The sequence below is a fragment of the Alligator sinensis genome, unplaced genomic scaffold, assembly GCF_000455745.1.
Source record: "Alligator sinensis unplaced genomic scaffold, ASM45574v1 scaffold143_1, whole genome shotgun sequence".
NCBI classification, from domain to species: Eukaryota; Metazoa; Chordata; order Crocodylia; family Alligatoridae; genus Alligator; species Alligator sinensis.
Genome location: NW_005842156.1, coordinates 1,664,492 through 1,677,495, shown reverse-complemented (window position 1 = coordinate 1,677,495; position 13,004 = coordinate 1,664,492). Strand labels below are relative to the sequence as shown.

The 13,004-nt window shown below is 42.0% G+C and overlaps 1 protein-coding gene across 8 annotated transcripts in view; it reads right to left on the bottom strand.

The window, feature by feature from the left end:
* The window catches only part of UBR3 (ubiquitin protein ligase E3 component n-recognin 3 (putative)), a 238,578-nt gene that overhangs the window by 53,301 nt on the left and 172,273 nt on the right, over nucleotides 1–13,004 (bottom strand). For 7 of the 8 annotated variants that reach the window (XM_014520815.2, XM_025206461.1, XM_025206457.1 and 4 more), the window contains one exon: nucleotides 9,822–9,907. In XM_014520815.2, the coding sequence (XP_014376301.1) occupies nucleotides 9,822–9,907 (86 nt within the window). Of the gene's footprint in view, nucleotides 1–9,123; nucleotides 9,328–9,821; nucleotides 9,908–13,004 lie in introns of those variants that run through there. The other variant, XM_025206463.1, reaches the window with a different exon arrangement.

Here is a 13,004-nt window from a genome sequence, read left to right as displayed (position 1 = left end):
AGTTTGGCTCAGACGTGCCCTAATGAACTGAATGCTGGCCCATGAGGGTGTCATCTGGACACCCAGCCAGATTCAGAGGGATTCTGTTCACCTGTGTGCTTGTGTCTGGCTGCAGTTTATTGTTGCTCTGATGAACTGATTCTTGGCATATGAGGGTGTCAGCCTGTCCATGCTGATCAACCCAGCCGGGTCAGGCATGTCACATTAATCTGTCTGTGTTTGTGTTTGATTTGGTGACTGGAGGAACCCAGCCCCATTGAAACTGAGTCCTGCAAGATAGCTCCATTGGGGGTGAGGACTTGCAGAAGGGAGATATACAGCTCCATATAGAAACACAAGTAACACAAGCAGCACATTGACAGAACTACCAAGACCCTAGAAACGTATCCCTAATAAATGAGCACACCCCAAAGCAATGGGCAAATCTGGTAACAATACTAATTATAAAATATAAAAACTTTCCTAACACAAAACTTCTGCCAAAATATAACTGAAAAAAGTTAGCATCCAAAACTCCAAGAAGAACTAGGTAGGAGCAGATAGAATCACAAAATCATAGAAAAGTAGGGCTGGAAGGAACCAACAGAGATCATCTAGCCCAATCACCTGCCAGATGTAGGATCATCCCTATCAAACCATCCTACACAAATCCATTATCTAATATACACATTAAACTACACAGTCAACCCTGACACAACTGCAAGGCATAACAGTCTAATCTGCCACAGATAAAGGCAAAGGATAATGGTGGCTATTGTCCTGCTGCTGTGAGGGTTGAGTCAACTGGTACTCTGGGCTGGGGAGGGACCATTCTCACCCAGGAGGGAGAAAAGGAGGCAGGGGCTGGAAAATTATCACCACATTCAGGATTAGAGAGGAATTAACTAAAGTCATGTAATTTTTATAAGGATCTTTTAAATGTTGTACATTTTTCTATACCTATTTGCTGTTGTATGGGTACTTTGATCAATAGCTGATAAAATAAGTGTGCGGGCTGGGAGCGGTCCGGGCCCTTTTTCGCGCCGCGCGGGCTGTGGCCAGCAGCCCGGGCACGCTGGGTCGGAGACAACAGGCGACACGCTGGAATTAGGCACGGACGCGTAATGGTTGATTCAAGATTGTTTACTTACACCGAAGATGGTCGCGGTGTAGGCTGGACAGTTTCCCAGGCACAGCTCCGCTTAAATCCTCGTTTGAGGACTCAGACAACACTCGGATCACTCCCACAGAGTTGTTGAGGCTCCATGGATCCTTTTGTGCGCAGGGAGAGGGATACGTCGAGGTTTGCGCTCGGTGACGGGAAGAGGCTAGAGGCTGATCAGACCCCTCTTGCCTGCTTGAAATGCACTGGGTCCAATAGGCTCTGCAGCGCTTAGAGATCTTCACACAGCGTGAAGTCTCCTCCTCCTGGTGTTCGTGGAGTCCTCCAACTTGGGCAGAAACCACTCAAGCTTTTTATACGGCTAGCAAGCCAATCACTAGCCGCCACGTGTGAATAATTTCACACAAGCCAATAATGGGGCTTGAATTTGAATACGAATGGCGGGAACTCTTTGCAACGAGCATTTCTGTGCTGCAACAAAGAAATGCACCCTGCAAAGAAAGCTACAAATTGGCGGGAATTCTTTTGCACCGGGGTTTTCCTCTGCAGCAGAAAACTCCACCGTGCAAAGAAGCTGCAATTTAGCGGGAACATAATTCAGTGGTGCCAAAGCACACACAAAACAAAAATCACACCTTTGGGTTGTGACAATAAGTATGCAAAAATTAAGGAAAGCAAGGAATATAGAAAAAATAAACTCCTGAGATGCTCATCAGTAAAAGAAAAGATACTATAAGGAAGCAGACATCAAAGGATTGTCAGAACATAGCAGGGGAGAGAGCTGAAACTGAATTTTGATCAAGATTGTCTGTTCTACCTTAGAAAGTGAACACTGTACTATTTGGACACTGAAGGAATCAAGAGATTATTATATATGTTTCTCTTATCTCAAGCACATTATATCTGTTTTCAAACACATTTTCCTTGGCGTGTCATTAACATGAAAGTATTTCATGTGGTATTATAATACCAGGTTCTACTGGTACAGTAAATTAAATTCTGTGTTCTTCCAAAGAAATCTTAGTTTGAACTTGAGATACCTGAACTTAAAAAAAATCTTTCCAATATTCCACAAAAAAAAATAACATTGGTTAAAATACTGGAGCATATAATTATTTCTCCTTAACAAAAGCCCTTTCAAGTCCCTTAACCATGGGCTCCTATTAATGATTACTATCAGACCATTTCTAAGTCTACAGCATGAGAAAAAAAAGAGGAGAGGACTTGCAAATTCATACTGTATATAAAACACACATTTTTATATTTGCACAAAATTTAAACCTTAAAATGACAATTATATGGCCAGATTTCCTTTATCATTCTTGTCATACTGGCTCAGTCACTGACACTAACAGCTACATTAATCATTCCTAATTTTACTTCCCTAGAGCAGCTGCCCTCGTGGTGCAATCTACTAAAACAGCACTTGACCTATTTGTTCCCACCATCTTCACTGATGCTTGCTGCTGTAACAGCTCACCTGGGACAACGCATTCCATTTTCTGCAATATCTAATCGACAAACTTTACAGTTGTTACAAGACTTATATAGAGTGGTGTGCTTAATCACAAGAGAGACACCTCATTACCACAGATGTGAAAGAGCCAATGAAAGGTAAGGGGGTTAGATTTCCATGGATTTTAATTGCACTATCCTAGAATACAAGCAGATTTAGAAAAAGAAACGCAGAATGGTATCACACAAATAAATCCCCTCAATCTTTTTCCTCAGATTCAAATAAAATGGCGCTGACATTGTGAAATAGAAATAAAACTATAATAAATTTATCTTTCAATGAACAGGAGGACTTAATCAGTTCTATCTACACAAGACAATGAAAAAATAGAGGCATTCTATAAATGCAACTCAAAAAATGAATATGTATTTGAAAATACAAAACTGTAGAAAGATAATTAAATATGTTATAGCAAATGAGGAAATTTGGGTTGGTTTATTTCTTCAACTGACATTTTGTAAAATGAATAAGACAGAAAGAAGAATTCCATTTCTAAAGAAGAAGTGCAGCTTTTGCAATATAAATGTAGTTAACAAAAATTTAAGGCATACCACAGACATCCAATGGTATGAATGGACAGTCCTCATGGGTAGTGGGAAGTGAGGCAAGTACAGGCTCATCGAGTTACATAACCATAGTAATGACCAGGGATCCAGGTTTTCCATTCACCATGGAAAAAAGTAAAACAGATTTTCTCATTTTAAGTAGAAAAATGTAGATTTTCTCCTTTATAGGAGAAAAACATGAGAAACATGGCAGAGTTCCAATCTGCAAGGGGCTGGGGGAACAGGAGGAGGGCAATCAGGCAGGGGGCCCCGCATGCACCCATGCACATAGCAGCCAGGCAGTGTGGAGAACAGTTCCTGCAGCTCCCCGCAGGTAAGTCTGGGGGGAAGAGGAGGGGGTGGAATTGAGGACTTCACAGTGAGAGAGGGAGGGAGTTGGGAAGGGCTGAGGCAGGGAGCACTGCCCAGCCAGGGCAGCATGTTGGGCCTGGGGCTTGGGGCCCTGGGTAGGAATGCATGGCTGCAGGGCCCAACTGGGGAGTGGGATGGAGCTGCAGGTGGCTCATCCAGGGAGGGGCTGGCTCCCTGCCACTGAGTACATTCCTGGGGGGGAAGGGTATGGAGGGCACATGTCCCCCATATTTCTGTGTGAGGCAGAGGCAGATGCAGGCTGCCCGCTGTGGGCTCAGGGCCTCCACAACCCAGGAGGCGGGACCCAGTGCTGCAGGGTATAGAGGGGTGGGAAGGCTTGGTGCCGTCACCAGGAACCCTGTGCCATCATGACAAGGCACCCTCTCCCTCCCCAGCAGCGGGGGGGGGGGGGGGGGGGGGGCAGTGTGGAGTTGTGCTTGCTGCTGCTGGGTGACCAGGGGGTGGGTGCCTTGCCATGGCGGCACAAGGCTCCCAGTGCTGGCACTGAGCCTCTCCACCTTGCTCTACCCTGCCATGCTGGGTCCCAACCACTGGCCCATGGAGGCTCCCATGGGGTGAGGAACCCTGAGCCTACAGCTGCCAGCCCATATCTGCCCCTGCTACATAGGCTCTGCTCCAGCTGTACCGCCCATGGGGGAGGAGGGGGGAGGGGGGAGAGCTGGGCTCCGTGCTCTGCTCCATTTGCAGCACTCCTGCAGCTGGCAGCTGGGGATCAGGTGCTGCTGGGGGGCAGGGGGCTGCAGATTCGGGTCCCTGGCCTCATAAGCTTGGCAACTGGGAGCCGCCTCTGGCAGGGGCTGTGGGTGGGGAGTGAGAGGCTATGGCATGGGCAGAGCATTGGCATGTCAGTTCTGCTCAACACCACAAAGAAGTGGGGGGCAGGGTACAGCCGCAGCTGGACTTGCATCTAGGTGAGTGAAAGGGGCAGGGAGAGCTCTGATTTTCAATGATAAAAAACCTAAAATCAAATGCCAGAATTTATAGGTATTTAGAATTAATTTATTATAGTGATCGAGGCACTGGTAGGCTTCCAAACTGCTTTAAAATTGTAAATATATCAATAAAACATTGTGTTCAACCGACACCCTCCCCCCCCCCCCCCCCCACAACCCACACACAAAATATAGGGGGGTAAAGGGGTGTGCAAAACAGGCCATATTCAATTCGGATTCGGCACAAATCGGGAACAGTGATTCGATTCATTGATTCGAATCACTGTCCCTGGTTCAATTCGGCCAAATCCAAATCTGAAGATTCAATGCTGATTTGGAGAATCAGCAATTTGGCCATAGATACAGCTTTAAATGTTTTTTCTACCTTGAGGTACCAGGCAGAACTTCTGAACGTTGCAATGCTGGGGCGGATGGAGCTTCCCACAGGAGTGCGGGGCCCCCCCGCGTGCTCAGCGGTGAACCTGGAAGTGGACCGGAAGTCTTCCCCTCCCACCCCCCCTGGCTTGACAATCAGCCACAGGGAGACCCCAGGTGCCCCCCAGACCCAGGAGGCACCAGTCACCGAGCCAGGAGGGTACGGGGGGCAGACCCAGAAGTGGACCGAAAGTGCTTCTGGTCCACTTCCAGGTCTGCTGCTGAGCATGCTGGGGAGCCCCCCAGATCCATATGCCCCACCACTGCAGCATATATATATTACACACACATACAAATACCTATATATACACATACATTATATATATGGGCTAAAACTTACCCCAAACTGATGCCAATTTAAGAGCAGCTATGAAAGGGTAAACACTGGACTGTGCCCGTTCCTGCTTCCTGGCAAACAGAGAAACTGGGAGGTATCTTGGAACACAGTGCCTTCATGAAAAATTAGCACTAAACCACGACTCCTGAAAAATCTTTTTTTTCCTACATTCTGCTTTCCAAAAATAAGGGGAGTATTTTACTTGGTGTTATGTCAAATATTGGCAAACACAGTAGATCGTCCAGTAGATATTTAACCTTGTGTTGTGCATGAGTGAAAGACATATCACATTAAAATTCCACATAAAAAGTCTTGGATGATAAAATATTTGTTTCACACACAACACACACACACACTCACGTTTGAGTGTTTTTATATGAAGATCATATTAAAAGACACACTGGAAGTGCTCTCTCTAAATGATGAAGACAAAAATCCTTGAGGCTGTGAAGGGTTTAGTTTTATTCTACTTAGGCATATTTTTGGTGAATCTGTAAATTGGCTGAACTTTCCTTTAAAATATATAAAACTCTATTAATTTATTCAAATATTTTTACAACTTTGGCCATAATAAACTAAGAGTTTAAATAAGGACTTCCAGCTAAATCCATGTGTTCCTTAAATCAAAATCTAGCATATACAGACTCTTGGAAAAGGTCATTCCTTGAGGACTGCTATGTTCCCTTGAACTTTGATATTTGGAAAAATAAATTCATTATGGGTCACAGAGTAGAACAAAATCCTAAGAAAGACTATTCTGCTAGCAGTCAACAGAAAGAAGATTGGCTTTTTAAAAATTACGTAACTGTTAAAGTTCCTTTGACTTTATATGTAGGTGAGACTAAGTAAATAATATTAATATATTCCAAAAACTTTTCAAGTTGGATATTGGGTTTGCAATAATGAGGGACAAAGGTTCTCTGTGGTCACCAGTTTTAACAATCAGATTTTAGTTCTCCATTAATATGCCAAATTCTCAGCTAGTATAAACTAGTGTATCCTAGCTCAAATTAACAGAGCTGTTCTCACATGATCATCTTGTATGATGTTACCAAAACTGCAAAAGTTAGTCTTCAAGAGAGCTATCTATATCTATTTATTCATGGATAGTTGAGTTTTTTCAAATGTGCTGATAATAAAACTGCAATATCAGGAAAGTAATACCATACTACAACAACTTTTTAATAGGAAGAAGCAATAGATTTTCTTGAGATTGCTATGGGATATCAAATATTTTTACAGTGCTTTGAAGTCTAGTGAATTTAATTCATTTCACTTTTACTATGGATCAAAAAAGTGGGGTTACTAGAAGGCTGCAAGTCTCCCATTTAAGAAGAATTACCAAGTAAAATGAAAACATCCCCTTATTGAATACAGGTCACTTTCACAAATGAAAAAAAATTAAGTAACACTGAAATATTAAAATGTAAAAGCATGAAGAAATGTTGACAGCCACCTGGGTGCAAAGGTTACATTACTGCTATCAAAGAGTTGTCATTATCTATTAATGGCTTGCACTCAAAATGTGTTAACTGCTTTCCAAATATAGCACTATGCAAGCTCTGCTCCAAGGAGCTCAGAAGTTTCTTTTTATTTATATAAATTCTCTTATTCATGGTAGAACCATTACGTCTGACTATATTCCTGTGAAAGAGATAATATATACCCCTGGTAGGATGGGCAAAAACTGGGGAGAAAATCCTGATGTCTTCCTATTTTACATATGGGTAACAAAATTAAACTGCTAATTGAACCCGAGTCATCTTCAGCTACTACTAAAATATTTCCATTACCAAAACTCCTACTGGAAGAAGCTTTGCATAGATGTAAATATTACCCTACAGATGTCAGGCAAACATTTTCTTTTTCTAAAATACTAGAGGAAAGATGCTGTCACAATGCATATGAAAACAATTTAAAAAAACACTATTTGGCTGAAAAGTGAAGCAATTATAATTTAATCCCCTTGTGAATCCTTTATGTGAATGAGGCAGGGATCCCAAAATCTGGAATTTCCAAATTGTCAAGTGCTTCATTTTACAGTCCTACTTATCAGTTCTGTTAACACTGGGTTTTTATCATATAAGTTCCTAAGTATTTGTGGTTTGGGCAGGGGGAGCTGAAGGAGGAAGGCAGAAAAACGTTGTGATGTACACAACTGTACCCACCTATCCAGTATCATCAACAGGGATCCAGGTTTTACGCTTCCCACAGAAAAAAAAACAGATTTCCCCATTTTCTCAAGAAAAACACAGATTTTTTTTATTTTAATGCATGGATTTTGCACTTTTGCAAAGAGCTGTCTGCAGGCTGGCAGTTCCAGGCTGGCTGTAAGGGGCTGGAGGGAGCGAGAGGAGGGTGGTCAGGCAGGGGGCACCATGTTAAGTACGTGCACATGGCTGCAGTGCAGTCTGGGAAACAGCTTCCGCAGGTAAGTCTGGGAGCGGGACTTGAGGCTCCCATAGGGAGCGAGGGAGGGAGTTGGGCACGGCTGCTGCCCAGCTTGGCGGAACGTGGGGCCTGGGGCCCAGGGCCCCAGTGCACTGCGGTAGGGCCGGGAAAAGGAGCAGGACAGGGCCGCGGGTGGCTTGTCTGGGGGGCAGCAGGTCACAGAGCACACAGAGCTCCCCGCCACTGCACACACTCCTGGGGGGTCAGGGTGGCACATGCCCCCCCAGATCTGTGCGTGGGGCAGTTTTGGGCTGCCCACTGTGGGCTTGGGTGGGGGCGGGAGGAGTCAGAACCCGAACCTGCAGCAGGCAGCCCACACCCGCCCCCGCACAGCCTCTGCACTCCACTCCCCACTTGAACCACAGCAGCTGCCCCATCCTGTGGGTGGCAGCCGGGGCTTGGGCACTGCTGCAGAGGGCAGAGCGCTGTGGACCTGGGTCCTGGTCCCACAGCACTGGCAGTTAGGGGCCTTCTGGCAGGTCTGAGGGGATGTGGGGCACCAGAAGGGCCAGAGAGCTGTGGGAGGGAGCGAGGGGCAATAGCAGGGCCCGGGGGCTGTGGGTGAGGAATGAGGGGCACCAGAAGGGCCAGGGGGCTGGGGGTGGGGGGCAGTGAAGGGCACCAACAGGGCTGGGTATCTGTGGGTGAAGAGTGAGGGGCACCAGACTGGAGAGGTGGCCTGGCAGACTCTGAGCAGGGACTGAGGGGCACCAGCAGGACTAAGACGGGGGGGCTGTGGCTTGGGAGTGAGGGGCCTAGACCTTCATCCTGGTGAGCTAAGGAGGCTGGGGGAGCTTTGATTTTCCATGATAAATAACCTAAAATCAAATGCCAAAATTTATAAGTATTTAGATCTTATTTCATTATAGTGATTGAGGCACTGATAGGCTTCCAAATTGCTTTAAAATTGTAAATATATCAATAAAACATTGTGTTCAATTGATATCTATATATACAGTGGTGTTTCATTTTAATCATGGCTTTTGGGGTTTTTGTCAGAGAATTTGTGATTTTTTTTTAAATCAGGGAAAACCAGGATCCCTGATCATCAAGTAACATTCAGACCTAAAACTTCATCAGTGTAACAGACTTCTGTCATGTAAACTATAGAACTACCCAAGTTAGCTGGCAGAATCTAATGTGGGGGTCATCTTGGGTGTCTTGGAGGAAGTTCCTGACCACTGATGCCACAAAAGGTGGGCATGGGCCACTGGCCTCCCAAGCACTCCCAGTACAGCATATCTGTTGCTGCCCCAAAATAAAGCTTGGCTTCAAAATGTGTTTTGATTGTGTCAAACAAGGTTCTTTGGCTAAGTGTGATATGTTTTATTAGATCAACTAAATAGTTGGAAAAATTGTTCTTTGTAAGCTTTTGGGCATACACACCCTTCTTTGGGCTTTTGATTTTGTCAAGTTACCCAGTTTTCTTCAAGGAAAGTTAACATCTATTTTACTGTTTTACATATCAGCAAAAGCTGAAAAGAATTTTATCAGAGAAAGAGAAGTCACTTCTATAGGTAAAGGGTGCTCCATATGCCAAGCATCCAAGGTTAACTGCAAACAGTGGAGGCAAGAGCTTCATACAGAAAGCTTGCAAGGATCTTCTATAATGGAGTCTGTTAAAGAAAAGTGTTATTGCCATCTCCCCTTTAAAAATAAGTGAGTATGCACCTACTGTGAGGTTAAGCAAACACATTAAGACACAGATGTCTTTACCAATTACCAATAAACATTATCTTCTGACTTTAAAATGGTTACAGTTGCCCTGTCTACAACATCACAGAGTTGTTCAAAAGGCATTACATGAATATTATGACAAATGCTTTATAAATGGACTGTAATTGCAATATAGAAATACTTACTGGATACTGTAAATTTGTTAAGTAAATTCACTTCTATTAGACAAGATTATGAAAAACAAGAATAAAATATGCAGTCTGAAAAAACTAAGGCCCACATGAAAAAAATAGAAAGTAAACTTGATAATGGATAACAGAATATATACTAAAATGTAAGAAACGAGCAGCATCTTTATTTTAAAACTAAATTACATAAATAGTTCCATTTATTTTGTAAATAATTTCAATTGCACTTAATAAAGTAAACTTACTTAAACAAGATCTTTTCCCAGCTGTACTGGCTCCCCCTAAACATAAATTGCCTCCTCGATGTACCAGCTCAAGTTCCAGGTTTGTCCTGCATGAAAATATAAAAGCATGAGGATGAAACTTCAGAATTCAAGTTTCTACAGAGATAAAGGAACCACCACATGTTCACACTGTAGATATCATGAAAAAATGCCACATACTAGTCTATCGTGGGTTAAATACTGGCAAAGTTTGCCTTGGAATGAAACAATTACAAATATAATGTTCTTTGCAATTTAAACTGCTTGACTGACAAGTGCTGTACAAGGTACTCAAGACACTGTACAGTGACTGCAATGTACGTAACTAAAAATGCAGTATATGTAGCTAAAAATACTGCAGTCTGGAATATAATTTCTTTTTTGTTCATATACAAGCTAGGACTGCTGTCAGGAAACTATATAGAGACTTGAAAAGACAACTGACAGCTCAACTTTTAAGTATGCAGTTATATTTATAACATACATCTTCCTTGTAAGTCTCAACTTTTATTCTATTTTATGAAAACATTTTGATTACAATTCTAGACATCCTAATGATAATGTTGGTAGGCCAATTGATGGAAGCCTTGGAAGTAAATTTTCAGTGAAACATTTTAGAATTTAACCAGGCAGCTCATTAATATGAAATGGCTGATGTTCAGCTAAATCCCTGCAAGTCACATTGACATATTCCTTAGTATTATAATTCTCTGCTGGTTCTACACTAATTATTTAGGCCAAATTCAATAGCTTTGTTTGACTGCAATTGGATGGTTAAGTACTGCATTACCATTTACCCCCCAAATACTTATCACGTACTTTACATTTCATCCTTTGAAAGTTTTTTAACAAAACAACACACATACAATTATGACATTACTATTTAGAAGCATTATGTTACTAGATGAATCTAAATTGCAATCTTTTTCCTTACAAAAATGTTTCCATTGATTGAAATTACATCCATGAGTTCTAGTCTGTTTAATTTAACTGAGTATAAATAATTGCAAGAAAACCTAATTTAGAGTTTTAAGCACATTCCTATTTGTGCTAAACTACATGAGGAATATAAAAATAATTTATTCAAAATAAAATATTTTAGGGAAATTTCAACTGTATAATTGAAAGAGTACATGGTTTTTGATATATAGCGTTTGCTGAGACACTTTCATATGTTTCTAAAATAGGAACATTTCAAAATATTAATATGCCTAACTTTGCAGCTTATGCCACCCATTTCTGAAGGAATGCTTTAATCCTCTCTATTCAGAAAAAAAAAGCAATTTAACATTGATAATGTCCCTGCTCAGAGCTCCATCTGGTTGCTGCTGATAAGGGCATCTGTGTGACAGGGGAATTTTCCACTCTTCAGGCGATTTGCAGTGCTCACTGAACTTCTAAAAATCTACCAGCAAAGAAGCAGGGACAGGGATTTCATATTAGTGGACAGAATAGCAAGTGTAGATCAGTATGTCCTAGTTCATCAGGGGAATATAAATGAGACCAAAGTGTTTTAGTTCTGTGAATTTTAGGATGACTAATCTACAGAACAAAAGTAATGGCAGCCTTCTATTAAAAACAAGAGATTGGCTAGATAGTATAAAAAAAACAATACCTGAATTTCTTATGAACAAATATGTCGCAGATCTAGAATTTCCATTCTTCCTTTCACATAATACATATAATTTTACAATGCAGAACTCAAGGAGAATGCTGACAAAACAAGATACACATGAGGAAGCATACAGGACTAAACTCAGGAAATACTTAGGGAGAGACCTAATAGCCACATATTTCCATATTACAGGGGTATAGGTTGTAGCCATGTTGGTCTAAGGACAGGCAGACAAGGTTCAGACAAAAAAATCTTGTCTGCCTATACTTTCCATATACACACATGTGCTTTTTCTCCCCTTTCCTAAACTTAAGAGTACAGGGGTGCATCCCTATGTTGTTCATAGGACCACAGGAAAATAGACTTAGAAAGGCACCTCATGAGGTCATCTAATTCAGCCCCCTGCTTAAGACAGGACTGTCTCTTACTAAACCAGGTTCCTTCTCTACAGAGGAAATACCAGCCTTTTCACCCACAAAAATCCTTGCCTCATAATTCCTGGACTATCATGGCTACAAAATCCAACACAGATGTTTCCTGCAAGACATTCCCTCTGACTATGCATATGCCCCTCATTATGCACAATCTTCTGTGAATATGGAATATTTCTTATTTAAAACAGATACTTTCTACATGGTATTCTCCCATTAGATGCTGCTTCCAAAGCATTTAGAGACAGACTGGCACCTTGCTTCCTAATCTACTTCATCTTTATTCCCATTGTCTTCCATCTTGAAATATTGGTGAACCCCTATGACACAATCCACTTCTGATGGAAAGAAAAAAAGTTGAGTTTCTACCATCTAACCTCTCATTATTGAAGTCTCTATGTCTCTGATCAGAGCGGGGGCATAGCTTCACTTGGATTGAACCTCCTCCCCTGCAAAACAAACTCTGAAGGGGAGGCTGTGTGAGCTCCAGCTTTGTTTTTATTTAGTTTAAGAAAGGGATTTATTTCAACCCATACTTGTCAGCCCTAACTAACCTGAAAAAAATTATTTGTTGTATATAAATGTGCCAGTAACAGGAAGGAACATTTTTTAAGTAGACATCCAAACAGATATAGAAGAGACTATGAGAGTCAACAATATGAGCATTGACCCTCTGCCACAACTCTTGACCAGGAAGAGCAAGCAACCAAGTAGAGAGAACATCTGGTGGGAAAAAGGATTGAAGTAAGAAAGGTCACCGTCAGTTTCCCTCTCACTTCACTTTACAAGGTCAGCATGTGCATGAGAGACAGACCTGGGAGAAGGAACATGAAAAGCTTTTTGTCAGTGTGGACATTTCTGACAGCACAAACAATGGCCTTGTCTAAAATGTCCGAGCAGAGATCTATAGATAGCAGTGCAGCAGAGGTGGTTTTACAAGTGACACTTATGAATACCACAATGTGGAGGTATTACAATCAAGCTAACATATGCACATTACAAATGTTACACTGTAACACTGTGTTAAACATGAAAATGTGGATGAAGACTGGGAACAGAGCAGTGTAAAGAAATAGATTTAGGCTATAAACATATGCAACTTTCAACTATTTGAAAAGG